The following is a 24158-nucleotide window of genomic DNA, read 5'->3' as shown; positions in this document are numbered from 1 at the left end:
CTCAGTGCGAAGTTGCCTGTAATCCATGGCTTCTGGTTGGGGTATGTACGTACAGTCACTGTGGGGACGACGTCCTCGATGCACTTATTGATAAAGACAGTGACTGATGTGGTGTACTCCTCAATGCCATCGGAAGAATCCCGGAACAATCCTAGCAAACAGTCCTGTAGTTTAGCACCTGCTTCATCTGACTACTTTTTTATAGACTGATTCCCTGTTGTTTCCTGCTTTAATTTTTGCTTGTAAGCAGGAATCAGGAGGATAGAGTTGTGGTCGGATTTGCCAAATGGAGGGCAAGGGAGAGCTTTGTACATGTCTCTCTCTGTGTGTAGTAAAGGTGGTGTATCATTTTTTTCTCCCTCTGGTTGCACATTTAACATGCTTATAGAAATTAGGTACACCTGATTTAAGTTTCCCTAAAATTAAAGTCCCCGGCCACTAGGTGCGCCACCTCTCGATGAACGTTTTCCTGTTTGTTTATGGCAGAATACAGCTCATTGAGTGAGGTTTAGTGCCAGCCTCGGTCTGTGGTGTATGTATACAGCTACAAAAAATACAGATAAACTCTCTCGTTAGATAGTGTGGTCTACAGCTTATCTTGAGATACTCTACCTCAGGCAGCAAAACCCTGAGACTTCCTTAGATATCATGCACCAGCTATTGTTTACAAATATGCATAGACCCCCACCCCATTTCTTACCAGAGGCTGCTGTTCTGTCCTGCCGATAGAGCGTATAACCCGCCAGCTGTATGCTCTTAATGTTGTCGTTCAGCCACGACTCGGTGAAACATAAGATATTACAGTTTTTAAATGTCCTGTTCGTAGGATATACATGCTTTCACGTTTTGATCCTCACAAGGCATCCTGATAACTTTCCGCGAAACATACGTTTCCTTTTCCAGCGAATCGCAGGGATCTGAGCCTGGGTGTCCTCAGTAAATCCCTTGCTTCCGACTTATTGAAGAAGAACTCCTCATCCAATTTGAAGTGAGTAATCCCAGTTCTGATGTCCAGAAGCTCTTTTTGGTCATAAGAGATGGTAGCAGCAACATTACGTACAAAGCAAGTTTATATATATATATATATATATATATATATATATATAAAAAATATATTGCATGGTTGGTTAAGAGCCGATAAGATGGCAGCCCTACCCTCCGGCGCCATCTTCCAAACTTCTGTGCCAGTATTTAGTGTTGAATGCAGGCGGGGCAGCAGATGCTGGGTGGACTGAGTGTGTGTTCTGTCTGTAAGCAGATCAACATTCCAGCCCAGATCACACTCAATCTCACCAACAAACAGTTAGTGATGAGGGTAAAAAGCGATACAGTAGACTGAGCATTGTGATATTAATTAGAACTATTATTAGGGTGTCCAATCAAAAAATTGTGTTAATTGTGCAGATACTCCTCTAACATCACCAAATGGTCTAAACCTCATGTTTATATCATAATCCTTTAGAAACTTATTGGAGTTTTTACCCTTGTAGGATGACCAAGATTAGGGTGACTAAATCAATGGAGGCAAGAGAAAAAAAGTGGTCAAGAATCAGGAAAATACTGTGAGCTCCAAAAGTATTGTGACAGGAAGAAATGTGTTATCGTTTTGGCTCTGTACTCCAGCACTTTAGATTTGAATTGATACAATGACTATGGAGGTTAAAGTGCAGCTTTCATTTGAGGGTATGTTTCATCCATAAAATCAGTGAAGTGTTTAGAAATTACAGCACTTTTTGTACATTTTAGAGGACCAAAAGTATTGGGACAAATTCAATGTGTATTAAAGTGGTCAAAGGTTAAGTTTGGTCTCAAGTTCATAGCATGCAATGATTACAACAAACTTGTTGGACGCATTTGTTGTGTTTCTGATTATGTTGTGCCCAATAGAAATGGTAAATAATGTATTGTCACTTTTATTGTAACTAACAATAGAATGTTTCTAAATACTTCTACATTAACGTGGATGCTACCATGATTATAGATAGCCTAATGCTGAAATAATTGTGAATAATGATGAGTGAGAAAGTTAAGACATAAATATCATACCTCCCAAAAAATTCTAACTTCCCTTGTTATTGTTATGGTGAAAAGTTAGCATGTCTTGGGGGTACAATATCACTCATTACTCACGATTCATTCAGGATTATGCACAATGATTGTTGATGCTACCATGTAGAAGTGTTCAGAAACATATTCTATTGATATTTAGAATAAAAGTGATTCCAAAATGACAATACATTACTTACTATTAATTTCTATTGGGCACAAAATAATTTCAATCAGCACCCAAGTATTGTGATAATATTGTATTGAGGTCCCTGGCAATTCCCAGCCCTAGTGTATATGGAAAGCCCAGACGTCAAGACAAGAGAGCTGGGGTCTGTACAGGAAATGGACTGATGCACGTTCTTTAGCATGCGACAGACACACACGCAAAGAGAGAGATTGAGAGACAAGGGAGGAAGCAGTAGGAAGTCTGGTCTTGACTCAGTTTCACTTTTACTTCAGATCTGCCAGTCTGCGGAGTCTGAATCTGTGTGCGCGTGCGTTCGTTCGGGTTTCTGTTAGGAAAATGTTGATCTGGACAACTTGATCTGAAGATTTTAATTTACCAGCCATTGGGTGCATAACCCATTAGGGCCACGGTGCTCAGAATGACACTACCATTCCTGGTTGGGTCTGGCAAAACCCATTTATAAACATCAATATCCTGCCAGCCAGGATTGAGTCTACATTTGCCTGGCATTTTAGCTATCAATGTGATGTTTGGAGGTGCCTAATCAGTCAGTTCTGTACCTGCCTGGCTGAGTGGAAGTGTGGGGGGAATGAGCGAGCTCACCTGGCAACCAGAGCGCAAAACACATGAGGAAATAAAACTCTGTAGTCTGCCTGGAAATGAATTTGCAAGGATACCTTTTTCATAAAAGATCATTTTCTGTTCTCCTCATTTCAATTCAAGTACTTTTAAGTTACCAACTTGAGAAAATGTCTGATTTAAGGCATTCCAGTACTTGAATTTCAGAGCGCAAAATTCTATTACTTTAAACACCCAAAGCACCTTGTGCGAACCCTGCATATAGGTCACCAGTAGTAAATGTACCGCTAATCCCAGTCCTTTAGCTACATTCATTTCTCTTAACGGTAAATTAATGTAATACGTTGTTTGCAGAGTTCACAACCTGCTACACTTGTGTGAAACAAGTTTTGGTTTATTTCATAACCATCATTTACGAGATCTGTACATTTTTTCATTATCTTTTGTTTGGAGTGCTTCATGTGAGCAATGAGCATGTGTCTGGTTTCTCTGTCCTGATAATGTTGAGAGAGAGAGAGAGCGCCTGAGCACGCATAGAAGTACCTGGCCTGATGTGCGGAAATGTAGGAAAGTGTTGCTTTTTCTACACAAATTGCAAATGATAATATATTAAGACGACAGTTCCTCAAAGTAAGCGATTTGAAAAATCCTTCTAACAATCTCCCCCTCGATAATCACCAATCCTCGCTGTGAAAGAGCAATGGAAGTTAGTCTTACGGCTGCATTGGCCTATAGGCTATGAGGACCATGCACTTATTTCTTTAGCCGTCAATAGATGACGGTGTATCAATGTGTCCATATGGCAGAGGCTGGATGACGGTGTATCAATGTGTCCATATGGCAGAGGCTGGATGACGGTGTATCAATGTGTCCATATGGCAGAGGCTGGTGATCACGGTGTATCAATAGGTCCATATGGCAGAGGCTGGATCACGGTGTATCAATGTGTCCATATGGCAGAGGCTGGATCACAGTGTATCAATGTGTCCATATGGCAGAGGCTGGATCACAGTGTATCAATGTGTCCATGTGGCAGAGGCTGGATCACAGTGTATCAATGTGTTCATATGGCAGAGGCTGGTGCTCTTGCATTAGTTGAATTAACTTTGACGTCGACAGATCTCCCACAAGGTCAAAAAACGGGGATCCGAACCAGCGACCTATCAGCCACCGGCCCAAGCTCCCAACCGCCAGAACTCCAAGACCCCCCCCACCCCCACAGTTTAAAATAAAATAATTCCATGCCCCACGCCCAAAACACCGACCCCAATGCCCAATAAAATTAACAAAAGAGAAAAACAGGAAAACAAGGCAAAAACAAAAGACATCAAGGACAACAAACATAACAGCAAGGCCATCGGAATACATTTGAGTGGCACTATTTACATGTGTGTATGTGTCCGTGTGTGCGATTGAATGCGAGTGTGTATATGCATGTGTACAAACACCTACGCGCCGTCAGCCTCAGGCAAACAGGCATTAGATGTAACAACGTTGCCCCTCAGTGTCATTCAAACATACTTTTTTTAAACTGTATTTTTAACTTTTATCTTCATTGACCGTCATTTACATTTTAGTCATTTTAGCAGACGCTCTTATCCAGAGCGACTTACAGTAGTGAATGCATACATTTCCCCCCCCCCCCCCCCCCCCCCCCCCATACTGGTCCCCCGTGGGAATCGAACCCACAACCCATGCTCTACCAACTGAGCCACACGGGACCATTCAACTCCACTCCAACTTGTCTCCTATTCCACATCCCAACCCTCAGCTTACCTCAGCCCATCCCACCTATTGACTGACCAGGTCTCTCCAGATCACCCAACACTGCTATTTCTAGGGTCAATTTTAGATTTATTGTATGCTTTTTCAGCCATTCCTGAACCTGAGACCAGAAACAGGCTACCTGAGGGCAATACCAAAACAAATGGTCTATTGATTCTGCAATGATTGTATGCCCCAAATATTCACAATTTTGTTGGTGGCAAGAATTCTGTACAATAATTTTATCTGAAAAGCACAAAGTCTTGAATCTTGCATCATTTTATATATAATCAACTCATACACCCTGTACCATGGAATAGGTACATCAAAAATCTCTTCCCAACTATTTTGCAATCTGTATGGCACAGCTGTCAACATTCTGGTCCTCAAATAAAACTGGTATACTTTTCCATTTATGCAATTTTTTCCCCTACACCAGCTTTGATCCTTTATATTGGGCAGACAGACCAGGTCCCTAGCTCCTCCCACTACCACCTGTCTTCTCCATTTTTGGGGTAATGCTGTAATCAATTGGTTGTAATCTTGGATTGAGCAGACCTTCCTAAACAATTTTGATAACTTCCATTCCAATTTACAAAATCATTTAAAAAACAAAATACCCTTTTCAAACATTTTCCAGAAACAGGTATTTTTTCAACCAGCACATTTGAGTTCAACCATAATATTCGTTCTCTCTTTTCAGAGGGATGAAATTGAAATTGTAACTAGCTCTGCAATGCTTGTTTGAAAATGAGATTTGATTAATTGAAAATGAGATATGGCAATCTGCACAAAGGCAATTTGTAAACAATGGATGAACTTTTCTTAGTAATCTACTTGAGAACCATTTAGGGTTCAAGTAAAACTTGTATAAGTGAAGCTTTAAGGTTTAGTGCTTTTATATTTAATAATTTCAACACACCCAGTTCATATTCATTATGTAGATAGGCACGCTTTAGCATGTCGGGTTTAGCTCATCGGATTTGAAAAATGAATCAGGAGTAGGCAGCGCCATAAGTGACTAAACTGAGATATGACTAAGCAGTTAATCAGTGCAAATTTACCATAAATAAACAGGTATTTACCTCTCCATGGTTGCAGGATCTTGTCTATTTTTACTAGTTTTCTATTGAAATTCATTGTGGAGAGCTCATTTATACATTTTGTAATGTGAATACCAAGTATGTCTACTTCACCATCAGACCATTTTCTAGGTACACTACAGGGTAATGAAAGTTGTATTTTTTAAAGATCCAATACGTAATATTGTACACTTACCATAATTAGGTTTTAGTCCAGAGAGTCCAGAAAAGTTCTTCAAAGAGACATTGCAGGGATCTAGCTTGCGGACTTAATAAAGAACTTGAGTCATCGGCATACATGGACACCTTTGTTTTTAAGCCTTTAATTTTGTTATTTGATCTGATTTTAATAGCTTGCATTTAGATTCCCATTACGAATAGATATGGTGGACACCCTTCTTTATCTCAAAACTCTGAGAAGAAGCTGCTATTTACTATTTTACACCTGGGGTTGCTATACATTACTTTTACAAGAGACTCACAGAAATTAAAAAAAAGATCAAGGCATTTATAAATAAAATCCAGTCTTACTTTATCATAGTCCCCTAAATACCAGGCCTAACTACCAGGCCTAACTTCTTAAATGTTTCATGTTCTATTAGTTATCATATATTATCTCTAATGTATTATCCACGTAAAAAAACCTGTCTGATCAGGATGAACAATAACCTGTTAAAACCTTTTTAATTCTGAGTGTTATGATTTCGCTAGTATTTTTTCTACACAACATTGAAGTGTAAAAGGACTCTTATTTTAATAATAGTGAAATCAGACCTTCCTGCTGAGTACCTGACAGACAACCATTTGAATAGGAGTAGTTAAAACAAGTTAATAAATGGAGCTTTGAGTGTATAAACAAAAGGTCGTTATATACCTCTTCCGGTATGCCATTAAGCCTTGGGTTTTTTTCCAGACAAAGTATTTAATAGCCTTACCTAGCTAGCAAGCTATATTTCTTAAGCTAAAGTGTACGGTTAGCCAGCTAATTAACGTTAGCTGGCTGGCTCCCTAGCTGACGTATTATTCATTTCCCAGAGCCGTTTGCTATTATAGTTAAAGCCTAATGTTAGCTAGCTAACATTGAACATGGGTGGTTAGCTCCCAGCACTGTGGCATTGTTGGCACTGTTCATTGTTTAGCTAGCTAATGTTGGCTGGCTGGCTCGTTAGCTAAAGTTACATGACATGTGTACAACACCCGTTGAATATGGCCGGTGTCAGTAAACGTCTGTAAAAAAGCGTAATGAAATTGTTGACAGCAGAGCTGGTTAGGCTGTTTTCATGTTATCCAGAGGTAAACAAATCATCGGCCAGAGCGTCAAGTGTGCGTTTCGAGAGCGAAACGAGATGGGTGGGGCTAAAGCTTCGGGTGAGGGTGTGAACGATGCTGAATGGGTATAGACAAAGAAGAGCTCTTCACTAGATAGCAAAACATTCAAAGGCAATTTTCTCAAAAGTGAGTTTACAAGTCGATCAACTTTCAAAGCAGAATTACTTTCCCATTGTTCCTTAAATGCAGTGTATGACATACCATTGTGTAGCTCTAAGCATCTACTTATTATATTATGTAAAAAAAACTATTTCAAATTGTGCTACATAAGACTGAATCCAGGTGTTGAGTCACATTCGGAGAATCAAAGATGACTCTCCTGCAGAGTTTCTGCAAATTATTTTTGGTAGCATTCCTGTGTTGGAGATTCAGGAAGAATTTGGTGCATTTTTCTCCATATTCCATCCAGTTTGCTTTATTTTTGTAATAGATTACATTCGATCGTTCTTGAATAAGTTCCTCCAGTTCTTTTTCCTCTAACTTAGTCTCTCTGTAGTACTGTTTTTATTGCTATCTACCTGTACTATTAGTTAATGTATTTCCCTTGTTAGCCTTGTCTCTTCAGGCAGAAACCGCATTTTTTTTTATTGATGAATATTGAACGACCTCTGAAGGTACATTAAAATATATCCCAAACAATAAGGGGATTTGCTGAACCTATATTGTACTGGTAAAATTCAGTTACAAATTATGTCTTAGTTAAGAATAGATTGTCCTGAAGTAGACTGATTAAATTTCCAATATCCCTGTCTACGTGGAAATTCTGTAAGAGTTATGTGAAGGCCAATTAGATGATCCGATCACATTCCATCTCCTATCAATACTTTAACCTTTGATGCAAGAGAGAAAGAGACAAGAAAGTAGTCAAGACAACTAGCTTGATTAAGTCTCCATGTATATCTCACTAGGTCAGGGTTTTTTAGTCTCCAAATATCCATAATGTTTTAATGTGTCCATAATATTTGTGATTTCCTTAAGAGCACGGTGATGATAGTATGTAGAGTGATTACCTTTACGGTCCATTGAGGTACTTAACACTGTGTTATAGTCTCCCACCATGATGATTTGATCATTTGTTGCCTGTAAGTTCAATACATTAGTATAAATATTTTTGAAGTAGTATGGATCATCCTGATTTGGACCATATTATAGATTAATGAGCCAAATCAGTAAAAAAAAAAATCCACTTTCATATTCAAAAGGAAGGACTTTCCTACTGAATCATTCCTGACTATTTGCACATTCGGATCAACATTTTTGTTAATATCACACCTTTCGGGTTCCTTTGTCCATGACAGAAAATTATTTCACCATGCCATTCCTTTTCCTACGCAACTTCATCTAAGGATGTAGAGTGAGTTTCCTGTAAACAGTATATGTTATATTCCTTTTAGCCTCGTAAGACTGATCTTTTCTTATAATCTGCTAAGCCGTTACAATTATAACTGGCTATCCTTATTTCACCCCTTACCATAACTAGATACTATTCTCAGTCTAAATTTACCATAATTAGTGCTTGTAAAGAGGTACTATGACAGTCAGAAATAGAGATTTCAAATTGCAGGAGAGTTAAAATGGTTATTCCATCAAACTTCAAATGATTAGAATAGTACACAATGCAGAACAGAACAACCAGGTTAAAGGTCAGTGGCCCAAGCCCGCAAACAGGAATACTCCAAATTCAGACAGAAGGGGGGGGGGGGGGGGGGGGGGAAGAGAGAGAGTCAGATCGCTATGATCGCCAGGAACTTTACTTTTGGCGTCTATTTTTAATTGTTGCGCTACTAGTGCTGCCTGTTGAAGTAGGCAGCTACAGTAGCTGAATGATATTAACATCTTCGGGTTTTATTTCATTAAATGCATTTTATTTCATCTGGGTGCTTACGTCACCTACTAACACCCTGGTACTACCCGTAGCTCCCGTTCTGCTCAGTCCGAGAAAAGACAGAGAAAAAGGTATGTGCTGCAGATTACTCCTTTGTAGAAGTCCATAATGTAAAATAAATAAAACATCCCAAGGTTGATGCTGTAGATATTGTTATAAGGGAGTGAGAGACTATTGAAACGTAATTTTCTGAGTTTTATTGTTGTTGATATAGTTTATAGAGCGCTAAAAAGTACTGCTGTTGCTAGCTAGCATGCCTTTGATGCAAACGGTTAGCTGAGCTGCCGACAGATGCTAGCGGCGAATTATGGGAGATGTAGTTTTAGCCCTCTAAGGTCTGAATGGGATAAAGGCAATTTCACATTGTAGCTTGTTTGTATTAGTGTTTTTGTACATGAGTTGTTGTATTTTAATACTATCAACACTGAAAGCACCTAGCAATGTATTGGGGATGTGAGACAGGATGTGTGTTTTATCTTTCTTCATGCTCCTGTATAGAACAACTTGTCAGATGGTGCATTGGAGACTGATGTGTTCCTGTCCTGTCTTTTCATAATACTATTGCAGTTCGACATTAAAGCCAAAAAGACAGCCGTTGTGACGCTCTTAATTTCTTGGTTCTTCTGTGGTAAATATAAAGACCGCTACAGAATGTCTGATGTTTAGAATTCAAGAAACAGGTTTTAGCAATTTTTATTTTATTCCCTTGCCTGTTTGCCAATGCAACAGACGTTAGACAATTGAGTCAAGATGTGTGTGTGTGTGTGTGTGTGTAGTAGATTTGAGTAGGTTGATGTGTGTGATATTGGATGTGATTTAGTGAGTGGCAAGAAAAAGTATGCGAACCCTGGATTTAAATAAATTTGTCATCAAATTTGATGTGATCTTCATCTAAGTCACAACAATAGACAAACATAGTATGCTTAAACTAGTGACACACAAATGATTGTATTTGTCTATATTGAATACATCATTTAAACATTCACAGTGTAGGTTGGGAAAAGTATGTGAACCCCTAGACTAATGACTTCTCCAAAAGCTATTTGGAGTCAGGAGTCAGCTAACCTGGAGTCCAATCAATGAGACACGATTGGATATGTTGGTTAGAGCTGCCATGCCCTATAAAAAAAAAAACTCACAGAATTTGAGTTTGCTATTCACAAGAAGCATTGCCTGATGTGAACCATGCCTCGAACAAAAAGAGATCTCAGAAGACCTAGGATTAAGAATTGTTGACTTGCATAAAGCTGGAAAGGGTTACAAAAATACGTCTAAAAGCCTTGACGTTCATCAGTACACGGTAAGACAAATAGTCTATAAATGGAGAAAGTTCAGCACTGTGTGTAACATGGAGTATAGACTTAATATTCTGGATGATAATTGTAAATCCATATCTTATCACCATCATAGTTGCATAATAATTAAATTAAACATGTTCATGGAAAAACACATCCCAGCATTTCCATAGCAATTTCACATGATTAAGAGACCTTGCATTACTGTAGAGATGGCTTCACTACATTACAAATGTATCCGTACAATGTTATTATTCCTCAACGTCCCTGTTCTGATATCTTCCCATTGCTTGTTGTAAACAAATAAACATGTAAACAAAGACATCAAACAAAAAACATAAGTGATAGAACATTTTGAGTGAGAGAGCGAGAGACTGTGTCTCCGTATGTGTAAGCGAGTGTGAAATTGAGTGTGCGCAAGTGTGTAATTGAGTGTGTGCGCGTATCAACTTCATAGTGTTCAGATATTTTTTGTCCCCATTTTCTGTCCCTGTAGAATTTAGTACCGCCATGGTGTTATGGAGTTGTCTTGGAAGAGCTGTCCATCTATAAAAAGAGTTTGTCCACAATGAGAAAGGCATGCTTACCCCTCTCCCTCTGATGCCTCTGTACAGGATACAGCCTCTTGCGACGTTCGTTTATCTCTCTGGGAAATTGGTAATTGAGACAGAATCTGGTCCCTTTAAGCTCTAGTCCCCTGCTTTTGATCAGCTCCTTTTGTTGGTAGCGTTCAAATTTTGGTCTTGTCGCTCCGAGCTCCAAGTCTCTGCACTCGGTGGAAAGCCACCTCGTTTACAGTCTCTAGAGCAAGTTTCAAGGCGGATTGCATGAACTCTCTGATCGCCCCCTCTGGATTATTGGATCCGTCCTCAGGAATCCCACACAATATTAGATTTTCCTGCATGCTTCGGGTTTGTATGTCTAGTAGTAACTCCCTCATCACTCTTGTTTTCCCTGAGTAGACAATACAGGTTGGAATTGAGGGTTTTTACCTTGGCTGTGAGTGCCTTTTTCTCTCCTTGGAACGTGAGAATTTCACTCTGACTAAACTCCAAGCTCCCCCTCAAGCCTGCTACCTCCTCACAAAACTTTAAGTGTTGCATGGATTCCAGCAAGAGCACTAGCCTCTACTTCAATGATAAGTAAATCGTTAGGTTAGAGTTCTTTTGTGAGGTAGCCGGATCTTTCTACAATGGAGTATGTTGTTCCTCCATAGCATAAAGCTGTTGGTACAAGTCGATTACCCTCAGAACTTCAAGCAGTTGTTAAATGTTTTAACAATATGTCTTTCCTACAACGGGCGAAGATGTAATAGGTGTTTTCCAAAACTTTTGTTAGCTTTTCTGCCTCGTCTGAGTCGGTGCCGTTTGCAGAGTCGCTGATCCCAGTTGCTGGATAAGTAGCCTTGCATGAACCTTGGTTTGTGCGAGCTGGAACAGCTCATAGGAGCAGGAGCCTATCTCCTGTTTCTGTAGCGAGGCAGCTTGATGTACAAGCACACCCCCTGGACAGGACGCTAGTCTATCTCAGGGCCTTACCCCCTAATCTCGCTCTTTAATGCTGAGCGGCCTATGAAGTCTTTAAAAAAGAAGTGGCTCCACATTTCCATGATCTAATTTTGCCTATAGCCTACTTTGAAGCAAGGTAAGACACGCCTCCAGCTTCCATTTGTAAAGTGGTGGTGACGCGCTGATAGCCTGTTGCCCGCACTTGAATGGTGAATGGGAGGCGTGCTTCAATTACCAGTTGAAAAATAAAATAGTAACTCTTTTTTTCATCATGCACCAAAACTATTTAATACGCAATTGCATTTAGAATGGAGTAAAACACATTCATTGCGAAACCAAAGGCAATCAGCTGAGGAGCTGCTGGAAAAATCTTGCTCAAAATAGGCTCTGTATGCTGTGCGCGTGTGATAGTTGTGTTGGATAAATAAGATACATGATGACTAACAAAAACACACAGGCCAATTTAATTCCACTAAATAATGCAAATTAACCTGTAGCCCGAAAAGCATGACAGTCAAATATATTTCCATTGACTGGTATTTCCAGCAATGAATAAGCCGGCAATTGACGGATAACGGAAACCCCGGGGTGTGTGTACTAACCAGTTGGAACTCTCTGCGTCTGTCGTAGGCCTGTTGTATTCCGCTGTCGGCCCAAAGGACCTGGATGGAGGGCAGGTACTTGAGAAACACGCTCATCTCCACCTGGCCGTTCGCCATCATCGCAGACCGTGTGTCGAATGACATCACATTGTCTCCGTGCACCTGGTTGTCAGGGGAACCCCAGGGGATGTGAAGCTTCTCCCGTGCATCCACCAACACACGCACACCTGAAGAGGACAGAGAGTTGATAGTTAACAACAACAACGACCATACACAGAAACTCTCTGATGGGGGTCGATGATATTTTGTTACTTTACAGCCTTTTCTAAAATGGATAAAAAAATATTCCCCCCCCCCTCAATCTACACACAATAACAAAAGCAAAAACAGGTTTTTAGAAATGTTTGCAAATTTATCAAGGATCTCTCTGAACTTCGCTCTGTTCATCTTTCCCCTTGATCCTGAGTTGTCTCCCAGTCCCTGCCACTGAAAAACATCCCCACAGCATGATGCTGCCACCACGCTTCAACGTAGGGATGGTTCCAGGTTTCTTCCAGACCATTGGGTTCTTGGTTACCTCCCTTAACAAGGCCCTTCTCCCCCGATTGCTCAGTTTGGCCAGGCAGCCTGCTCTAGGAAGAGTCTTGGTGGTTCCAAACTTATTCCATTTACAAATGATGGAGGCCACTGTGTTCCCCAGACCTGTGCCTCGACACAATTTTATCTATGAGTTCTCGGACTTCATGGCTAGGTTTTTGCTTGAAGATTTTTTTAAATAATAAAATGGGCAAATGTTGCACAATCCAAGTGTCGAAAGCTCTTAGAGACTTACCCAGAAAGACTCACAGCTATAATCACTGCCAAAAGGTGCATTTACAAAGTATTGACTCAGGGGTGTAAATACTTATGTAAATTCGATATTTCTGTATTTGAATTTCAATAATTTTGCAAACATTTCCAAAAAACATGTTTTCACTTAGTCATTATGGGGTATTGTGTGTAGATCAGTGAGAAAATTCAGGCTGTAACTCAACAAAATGTGGAATAAGTCCTGAACAGCTGTCTGGGACAGGGATGTTGTTTCTATGTGCCAATTCATAGGCAAGTTCTCTGCATTCGAGGCTACTAAAGTGGTCTGAAAAATTCTTGATATGTTTATCAAGTTCAGACTACATGTCATCAGATAAGTTACAGGACTGTTTTGCTAGCACAGACTGGAATAAGTTCCGGGATTCTTCTGATGGCATTGAGGAGTACACCACATCAGTCAATGGCTTCATCAATAAGTGCATCGATGACGTTGTCCCCACAGCGACTGTAAGTACATACCCCAACCAGAAGCCATGGATTACAGGCAACATCCGCAATGAGCTAAAGGGTAGAGCTGCTGCTTTCAAGGAGCGGGACTCTAACCTGGAAGCTTATAAGAAATCCCGCTATACCCTCCGACGAACCATCAAACAGGCAAAGCATCAATACAGGACAGTACTACACCGGCTCTGAAGCTCGTCGGATGTGGCAGGGCTTGCAAACTATTACAGACTACAAAGGGAAGCACAGCCGCGAGCTGCCCAGTGACACAAACTTACCAGATGAGCTAAATTACTTCTATGCTCGCTTTGAGGCAAGTAACACTGAAACATGCATGAGAGCACCAGCTGTTCCAGACAACTGTGTGATCATGTTCATTTTCAACCTCTCCCTGTCTGAGTCTGTAATACCAATGTTTCAAGCAGACCACCATAGTCCCTGTGCCCAAGAACACTAAGGTAACCTGCCTAAATGACTACCGACCCGTAGGACTCACATCTGTAGCCATGAAGTGCTTTGAAAGGCTGGTCATGGCTCACATCAACACCATTATCCCAGAAACCCTAGACCCACTCCAATTTTTATACCACCCCAACAGATCCACAGATGATGCACTCTATTGCACTCCACACTGCTCTTTCCCACCTGGACAAAAGGAACACCTATGTGAGAATGCTATTCATTGACTACAGCTCAGCAATCAACACTATAGTGCCCTGAAAGCTCATCACTAAGCTAAGGACCCTGGGACTAAACACCTCCCTCTGCAACTGGATCCTGGATTTCCTGGCGGGCCGCCCCCAGGTGGTGACAGTAGGGAACAACACAGCCGCCATGCTAATCTTCAACACAGGGCCCCTCAGGGGTGTGTGCTCAGTCCCCTCGTTTACTCCCTGTTCACGCATGACTGCATGGCCAGGCACGACTCCAACACCATCATCAAGATTGCTGATGACAACAGTGGTAGGCCTGATTACCAACAACGATGAGACAGCCTATAGGGAGGTCAGAGACCTGGCCGTGTGGTGCCAGGACAACAACCTCTCCCTCAACGTGATCAAGACAAAGGAGATGATTGTGGACTACAGGAGAAGGTAGACCAAGCACACCCCCATTCTCATCGACAGGGCTGTAGTGGAACAAGTTGAAAGCTTCAAGTTCCTTGGTGTCCACGTCACCAACAAACTATCACGGTCCAAAAACACTAAGACAGTCGTGAAAAGGACACGACAAAGCCTATTCCCCCTCAGGAAACTGAAAAGATTTGGTATGGGTCCTCAGATCCTCAAAAGGTTCTACAGCCGCACCATCAAGAGCATCCTGACTGGTCGCTTCACTGCCTGGTATGGCAACTGCTCGGCCTCCAACTGCAAGGCATTAAAGAGGGTAGTGCGTATGGCCCAGTACTTCACTAGGGCCAAGCTTCCTGCCATCCAGGACCTCTACACCAGGCAGTGTCGGAGAAAGGCCCTACAAATTGTCAAAGACTCCAGTCAACCTAGTCATAGACTGTTCTCTCTGCTACCGCACGGCAAGCGGTACCGGAGCGCCAAGTCTAGGTCTAAAAGGCTTAACAGCTTCTACCTCCAAGCCATAAGACCCCTGAACAGCTAATCAAAGGGCTACCCAGACCCCTATTTTACACTGCTGCCTCTCTCTGTTTATAATCTACAGTCGTGGCCAAAAGTTTGGAGAATGACAACTTTGTGGAAATTAATGTTTCTGCCTCAATGTCTTTAGATATTTTTGTCAGATGTTACTATGGAATACTGAAGAATAATTACAAGCATTTCATAAGTGTCAAAGGCTTTTATTGACAATTACATGAAGTTCACGCAAAGAGTCAATATTTGCAGTGTTGACCCTTCTTTTTCAAGACCTCTGCAATCCACCCTGGCATGCTGTCAATTAACTTCTGGGCCACATCCTGAGTGATGGCAGCCCATTCTTGTATTATCAATGCTTGGAGTTTGTCACAATTTGTGGGTTTGTGTTTGTCCACCCGCCTCTTGAGGATTGACCACAAGTTCTCAATGGGATTAAGGTCTGCGAAGTTTCCTGGCCATGGACCCAAAATATTGATGTTTTGTTCCCCGAGCAACTTAGTTATCACTTTTGCCTTATGGCAAGGTGCTCCATCATGCTGGAAAAGGCATTGTTCGTCATCAAACTGTTCCTGGATGGTTGGGAGAAATTGCTCTCAGAGGATGTGTTGGTACCATTCTTCATTCATGGCTGTGTTCTTTGGAACAATTGTGAGTGAGCCCACTCCCTTGGCTGAGAAGCAACCCCACACGTGAATGGTCTCAGGATGCTTTACTGTTGGCATGACACAGGACTGATGGTAGTGCTCACCTTGTCTTCTCCGAACAAGCTTTTTTCTGGGTGCCCCAAACAATCGGAAAGGGGATTCAGAGAAAATGACTTCACCCCAGTCCTCAGCAGTCCAATCCCTGTACCTTTTGCAGAATATCAGTCTGTCCCTGATGTTTTTCCTGGAGAGAAGTGGCTTCTTTGCTGCCCTTTTTGACACCAGGCCATCCTCCAAAAGTCTTCGCCTCACTGTGCGTGCAGATGCACTCACACCTGCCTGCTGCCATTCCTGAGCAAGCTCTGTACTGGTGGTGCCCCGATCCCGCAGCTGAATCAACTTTTGGAGACGGTCCTGGCTCTTGCTGGAATTTCTTGGGCGCCCTGAATCCTTCTTCACAACAATTGAACCGCTCTCCTTGAAGTTCTTGATGATCCGATAAATGGTTGATTTAGGTGCAATCTTACTGGCACCAATATCCTTGCCTGTGAAGCCCTTTTTGTGCAAAGCAATGATGACGGCGCGTGTTTCCTTGCAGGTAACCATGTTTGACAGAGGAAGAACAATGATTCCAAGCACCACCCTCCTTTTGAAGCTTCCAGTCTGTTATTCAAACTCAATCAGCATGACAGAGTGATTCCCAGCCTTGTCCTCGTCAACACTCACCTGTGTTAACGAGAGAATCACTGACATGATGTCAGCTGGTCCTTTTGTGGCAGGGCTGAAATGCAGTGGAAATGTTTTTGGGGGATTCAGTTCATTGCATGGCAAAGAGCGACTTTGGAATTAATTGCAATTCATCTTATCACTCATCATAACATTCTGGAGTATATGCAAATCGTCATCATACAAACTGAGGCATCATACTTTGTGAAAATGAATACTTGTGTCCTTCTCAAAACTTTTGGCCATGACTGTATGCATAGTCACTGACTCTACCTACATGTACATATTACCTCAACTAACAGGTGCCCCCACAGATTGTACCAGTACCCCTGTATATAGCCTCGCTTATTTCACTACTGCTGTAATTATTTGTTACTTTTATTTTACATTTTTTTACTTAACACTTATTAAAAAAAAGAATCTTAAACTTAAAGCATTGTTGGTTAAGGGCTTGTAAGTAAGCATTTCACTGTAAGGTCTACACCTGTTGTTTTCGGCGCATGTGACAAATAAAATTTGCTACTCTGTCATAGCCTCTCTTTATCAAGTTCAGACTCCATGTCATCAGATAAGACCTGGTGTTCCTCTGCTACTCTGTCATCACCTCTCTTTATCAAGTTCAGACTCCATGTCATCAGATAAGACCTGGTGTTCCTCTGCTACTCTGTCATCACCTCTCTTTATCAAGTTCAGACTCCATGTCATCAGATAAGACCTGGTGTTCCTCTGCTACTCTGTCATCACCTCTCTTTATCAAGTTCAGACTCCATGTCATCAGATAAGACCTGGTGTTCCTCTGCTACTCTGTCATCACCTCTCTTTATCAAGTTCAGACTCCATGTCATCAGATAAGACCTGGTGTTCCTCTGCTACTCTGTCATCACCTCTCTTTATCAAGTTCAGACTCCATGTCATCAGATAAGACCTGGTGTTCCTCTGCTACTCTGTCATCACCTCTCTTTATCAAGTTCAGACTCCATGTCATCAGATAAGACCTGGTGTTCCTCTGCTACTCTGTCATCACCTCTCTTTATCAAGTTCAGACTCCATGTCATCAGATAAGACCTGGTGTTCCTCTGCTACTCTGTCATCACCTCTCTTTATCAAGTTCAGACTCCATGTCATCAGATAAGACCTGGTGTTCCTCTGCTACTCTGTCATCACCTCTCTTTATCAAGTTCAGACTCCATGTCATCAGATAAGACCTGGTGTTCCTCTGCTACTCTGTCATCACCTCTCTTTATCAAGTTCAGACTCCATGTCATCAGATAAGACCTGGTGTTCCTCTGCTACTCTGTCATCACCTCTCTTTATCAAGTTCAGACTCCATGTCATCAGATAAGACCTGGTGTTCCTCTGCTACTCTGTCATCGCCTCTTTCAAACAGGTACATGTTTGTTTTCTGTACCTCTTCAGTGTCATTCAGTCTATATGTTCATCCCTTGCTGCTGCTCCAATTGTCTTCTTCCCTTCTCTCACTTCCTTGGCAGCTCTCTCAAGAACCTCAAGGGGGGCTAGACCCCTGCTTGTTTTACGTTTGTATAGACAGGGCATAATGGTGTCTGCTCTGTAACAAAAATTCACATAAACATTAAAGTTCAAAAATACTATGTATACACACACCTTGTCACCACAACACACACAGTACACACCTTGCCACCACACTACACACCTTTCCACCACACTACACACCTTTCCACCACACTACACACCTTTCCACCACAACACACACCTTTCCACCACAACACACACAGTACACACCTTGCCACCACAACACACACCTTGCCACCACAACACACACCTTGCCACCACAACACACACACTACACACCTTGCCACCACAACACACACCTTGCCACCACAACACACACCTTGCCACCACAACACACACCTTGCCACCACAACACACACCTTGCCACCACAACACACACCTTGCCATCACAACACACACCTTGCCATCACAACACACACCTTGCCATCACAACACACATAGTACACACCTTGCCACCACAACACACACACACACTTTTTTGCACCAACTCTCCTACATTGACTATGCACACACACACTGGACTCGCACACACTTACACCAACACACATGCATACTGACGGCACACACACTCACAACATACGCTTCTGCTACTGTCTATTATCAATCCTGTTGCCTAGTCACGTTAACATTACCTATATGTACATAGCTTCCTCAATTACCTCGTAACACTGCCCATCGACTTGGTACTGTTAATCCCTGTATATAGACGTTATTTGTATTAGTTATTGTTATTCACTCTATTTATTCCTTGTGTCACTATTTCTATTTTATATCTCTACATTGTTGTAAAGGGACCTGTAAGTAAGCATTTCACTGTTTCTACACCTGTTGAAATGCCATTGGCACAACTTACCCCAAGGCAAACATTGTGACTATATTAACCCACACAGCTACAAAGATGGACTTTCATGCTAGGTTTGGGACATCATTGTAGCTTATAGAGACCCCAACTGATGTATAAAACAAATCTTTAAAAAACGATCTACTTTGATTTAGATAAAAGCATAATGATTTCTATAAACACAATAAATTAATCTGACTTTGTGAAAAATAGTTATTTGGAGCTAACTTGCGTACCAACTTTTCCATGTGGTTTCTTCCTTTACAGACTCCTTGAAATGATGACCTATTCCTAAATATTTGGTCACATGATTAATTTTGTTCAAAAAACTGGTTGCTTGGATCCTCATTGGACAAGCAGCATTCCAAGCCGTTCTGTATTGGCCGTCAGAAACACACTTATGCCTGCTAAAAGTTCCATCAGAATATCATGTTCATGTTGCTGACCCAATCATCTCTTGTATTGATCTTAACTCGAACATTATTTCACCTCTTTTCCAGCCTAGCATTTGGTTTGGTACAGCGGCGGTTAATATACGCCTTGCTGTCTGCCTACATTTACTCTCTGCTACCATTTCTGTCAAGCCGTCTACACATACAGTTTGATGCATACGTTCGATAAATCCAAAGTATGCACCACACTGAACACACTGAAACTGCCTCTGCAACGCAATGCTGCAAGGCAAATGTAGCTACGTACTTATGGTGTACCAGAACGGTATGATGCTGTAGGTGTGATCGAGGCGTAAGGCACGCGAGGCAGTGCTGCATCACGAATACTGTCGCAGGTAAACGGGTTGACAATGCCATTTACCTGTGACTGTATTCATGATACAGCACTGCCTTGAGTGCCTTACTGCGGTTTCCTAGAAACAAGGGGTGGCTCAACTTACCTCTCGTGCTGATACATTGGCTCGTTGAACCATGTCGCGAGCCGTAGTTTAAAAACTCAGCGGATAGTGCCAGTCGGTATTGAACCATGTTGCATGCCGTAGCTTAAAAACCAGTTGGTATTAAATACACTGAACAAAAATAAAACATGTAAATTGTTGGTCCCATTTTTCATGAGCTGAAATAAAAAGTTCCAAGTTCTTAGATTTTGTGCCCAAATTTGTTTACATTAATTTCAAAACTACATAAGGAAAACATGTCTAAAGATTACTTTTCAACATTGCCTTCTATCAAACATTCCCACTACATGGAAAAACGTAGTATTGTAGGGCTTCCCTCATGCCCCTTATCATGACAGTGCTAACGTTAGCAATCACTGACGTGACTATCTAGGCACTGACCGGACATTAGGCTAGCCAAGACCACACAAACAAACAGACTACACAGATACAAGGAGTGGAGTTACAGTGCATTCGGAAAGTATTCAGACCGCTTCACTTTTTCCACATTTTGTTATGTTACAGCCTTATTCTAAAATGGATTAAATGAATGTTTCTCCTCATCAATCTACACACAATACCCCATAACAACAAAGTGAAAATCGTATTTTTTTACATAAGTATTCAGATCCTTTGCTACGAGACTCGAAATTGAGCTCAGGTGCATCCTGTATCCTTTGATCATCCTTGAGATGTTTCTACAACTTGATTGGAGTCCACCTGTGGTAAATTCAATTGATTGGACATGATTTGGAAAGGCACACACCTGTCTATATAAGGTCCCACAGTTGACAGTGTATGTCAGAGCAAAAACTAAGCCATGAGGTTGAAGGAATTGTCCGTAGAGCTCCGAGACAGGATTGTGTCGAGGCACAAATCTGGGGAAGGGTACCAAAACATTTATGTAACATTGAAGGTCCCCAAGAACACAGTGGCCTGCATCATACTTAAATGGAAGAAGTTCATAACCACCAAGACACTTCCTAGAGCTGCCTGTCTGGCCAAACTGAGCAATCGGGGGAGAAGGGCCTTGGTCAGGGACGTGAACAAGAACCCGATGGTCACTGTGAAAGAGCTCTAGAGCTTCTCTGTGGAGATGGGAGAGCCTTTCAGAAGGACAACATCTCAGCAGCACTCCACCAATCAGGCCTTTATGGTAGTGGCCAGATGAAAGCCACTCCTCAGTAAAAGGAACATGGCTGCCTGCTCGGAGTTCGCCAAAAGGCACCTAACAGACTCTGACCATGAGAAACAATATTCTCTGGTCTGATGAAACCAAGATGGAACTCTCTTGCCTGAATACCAAGCATCACATCTAGAAGAAACCAGGCACCGTTCATAACACATAATACTTTAAAGTACTACTTAAGTCGTTTTTGGGGTCTCTCTGTACTTTACTATTTATATGTTTGACAACTTTCAATTTACTACATTCCTAAAACAAATGATATACTTTTTACTTCATACATTTTCCTGACATTCAAAAGTACTTGTTACATTTTGAATGGTTAGCAGGACAAGAAAATGGTCCAATTCGCACACGTATCAAGAGAACGTCCCTGGTCATCCCTACTGAGTCTGATCTGACAGACTCCCTTAACACAAACGCTTTGCTTTTAAATGATGTCCGAGTGTTGGAGTGTGACCCTGGCTATCCGTAAATAAGAAAAACAAGAAAATTGTGCTGTCTGGTTTACTTAATATAAGGATTTTTTTTATTATTTGTACTTTTGATACTTAAGTATATTTAAAACTAAATACTTTTACTCAAGTAGTATTGTACTGGGTGACTCACTTTTACTTGAGTTATTTTCTATTAAAAGGTATCTTTACTTTTATTCAAGTATGAGAATTTAGTACTTTTTCCACCACTGCCAATACCGTCCCTACGGTGAAGAATGGTGGAGGCAGCGTCATGCTGTGGGGATGTTTTTCAGCGGCAGGGACTGGGAGACTACTCAGGATCGAGGGAAAGATGAACGGAGCAAAGTACAGAGAGATCCTTGATGAAAACCTTCTCCAGAGCACCCAGAACCTCAGACTGTGGCAAAGGTTCACCTTCCAACAGGACAACGACCCTAAGCACACAACCAAGACAACGAAGGAGTGGCTTTGGGACAAGTCTCTGAATGTTCTTAAGTGGCCCGGACTTGAACCCTATCGAACTGCAGAGAAGAATACTCCCCAAATACAGGTGTGCCAAGGTTGTAGCATCATACCCAGTAAAACTCTAGGCTGTAATCGGTGTCAAAGGTGTTTCAACAAAGTTCTGAGGAAAGGGTCTGAATACTTATGTAAATGTGATATTTCCGATTTAAAAAAAAAAGTATTATAAATTAGTTCTCTCTCTCCTAAAAACCTGTTTTTGCTTTGTGATTATGGGGTATTGTGAGTAGTTTGAACTGGGGGGATAAAAAAAAGAAATCCAGTTTAGAATAAGGCTGTAATGTAACAAAATGTGGAAAAAGTGAAGGGGTCTGAAAACTTTCTGAATGCACTGTACAAACTGATAATACTAAACGGGTTAAATGTCTTACCTGTGAAGAAATGTTTCACACACACAGCCACTTGTACTTGGACACCAGGGTCCCCACAATTTCCCACTCAGAATAGCCTTAAGGGTCTATCAGAGTATCAAACAAGTACACATATGCACAGCAGTGTTCTAGAATATTGGACCTATGTTGGACATACTTTAATTCTGAGCGCAGCTCAAGCAATTTCTCCAACTGTCAACACATTTAAATGAATAGAGGACGTGCTGTTTGGGAATTGTGGGGAGGTGCACTTTCGGGCTGTGCGTCCCCCACAGATGGTGGTATCAGAACCGCTTAGCTAGGTCACAATGGGAAGCCAAAATCAGTATCTCCAGGATCCCGCGATCGCATAATTCAATGCAAAAATCAACAAATCAGTGCATATTATGTGAGAGCTCGCAATTTTGACAAATGCTTGTCCTTTTAGCGCATTAATCAAAAGCGGGTTAGTAAATTTGACCAATTACTGCATTCTTACCGTGGAAAATGGCCCAATCCAAACACATCAACAAAGTTTTTCCCCCTGGCCTGTCAACGTATTCACGTAGAAAGATGGCTGACAGGCAGTACAACGAACAGAAATCTCTCATTTGCCAACAAAAATAACAGCTAAAGACCTTGCAAAAAAAAAATCAAAACGTTTTACATGAAAGTGGGGGGAAATTGTTTTGCACTCCGTGCAACATTGTGCTGGAACACAAGAGAAAGTCGACAATCAACAGTCACTTGGAATCAGCAAAGCATATGAGAATGTCAGAACAGTTCGCACAGCAGCGACAGATCACCATGACGGAAGTGGTAGCAGGGAAGACTGTGACAAGCGCTGAAAGAATCAAGGTGAGCGGCGTATTACTCAAACTTTTACTCCGCTAACCTTGGCTTTAGTAGGGTGGTCGGCACTCTGCTTTCCCCAGTCTGTCTATGGAGAGCGCTGCTCAAAGCACAGAGAAATTTGACAGCTTTTCCGTTTTACAATCTCTGTAAAACGTACTGTACCACAACCAACGAGTCCGCAGTGGAGCAACTGATATGGAGGAGGATAGAGAGGATGAAATGGAGGATTACATTGCGATATAGGCATTGCGATACAGACGAAAATATAAATTTGTCTAATTGTTTTCATGGAAGATGAACTTGAGATATAATATGTCTTAATTGCAGATTGGACCCCAGGTGTTTCTTTTGTTCTAGTTTAATCTTTTATACTATCTACAGATTAAGGGGCCATGCGTTTTTTTTTATATGTTGGAAATCTGAGCTAGCTTCCACACCTTTTTTGTTCAGAGAAATTGCTGTTCAGGAAAATAAACAAAATTGAGCACTTCAAATGTTTCTAATTGTTTTTGTATTATGTATTGTGCTTAAAATCGTCCTAAAACTGAGCACATATGACTTTATTGCTTTATATGAAATGAACGAGAGAAAAAAAAACATCGCAAAATGTATCGTAGAATTTCAGAAATGCTGCTGCAAAAATCAAGCATTTTTGGCCGCATAAATACATTTTTTTTTTTTTAATCGCGAAATCCTGGAGGGTCTGCAAAATATTGTGTCTAGGTCAGCATCTGTTGACCATGATTTAAGCTGAAAGCCACAGGGCTCTTCTCGCAGGCTGAAATTTCTGTAGAATTAAATATGGATGACTAAGTAGGCTTTTTATTTTATTTATGTTTTACAATGGGTGGTCAATGTGGGTTTGTTTTCCCCAATTTGTGGGCGTGGTCGAGGGGAATTTCTTATGACATGAATACCGACATAAGGTAAAACAATGA

The 24158-nt window shown here is 41.3% G+C and overlaps 1 protein-coding gene across 1 annotated transcript in view; it reads right to left on the bottom strand.

Moving 5' to 3' along the window:
* The window catches only part of LOC115156644 (guanine nucleotide-binding protein subunit alpha-13), a 34407-nt gene that overhangs the window by 9273 nt on the left and 976 nt on the right, over window positions 1–24158 (bottom strand). Inside the window, exon 2 of the mRNA XM_029704160.1 lies at window positions 12281–12507. Within this exon, the coding sequence (XP_029560020.1) occupies window positions 12281–12507 (227 nt within the window). The remainder of the gene's footprint in view (window positions 1–12280; window positions 12508–24158) is intronic.

The sequence above is a fragment of the Salmo trutta genome, chromosome 2 (assembly GCF_901001165.1).
Source record: "Salmo trutta chromosome 2, fSalTru1.1, whole genome shotgun sequence".
NCBI lineage: Eukaryota > Metazoa > Chordata > Actinopteri > Salmoniformes > Salmonidae > Salmo > Salmo trutta.
This window is presented reverse-complemented; position numbering and strand designations above follow the sequence as displayed.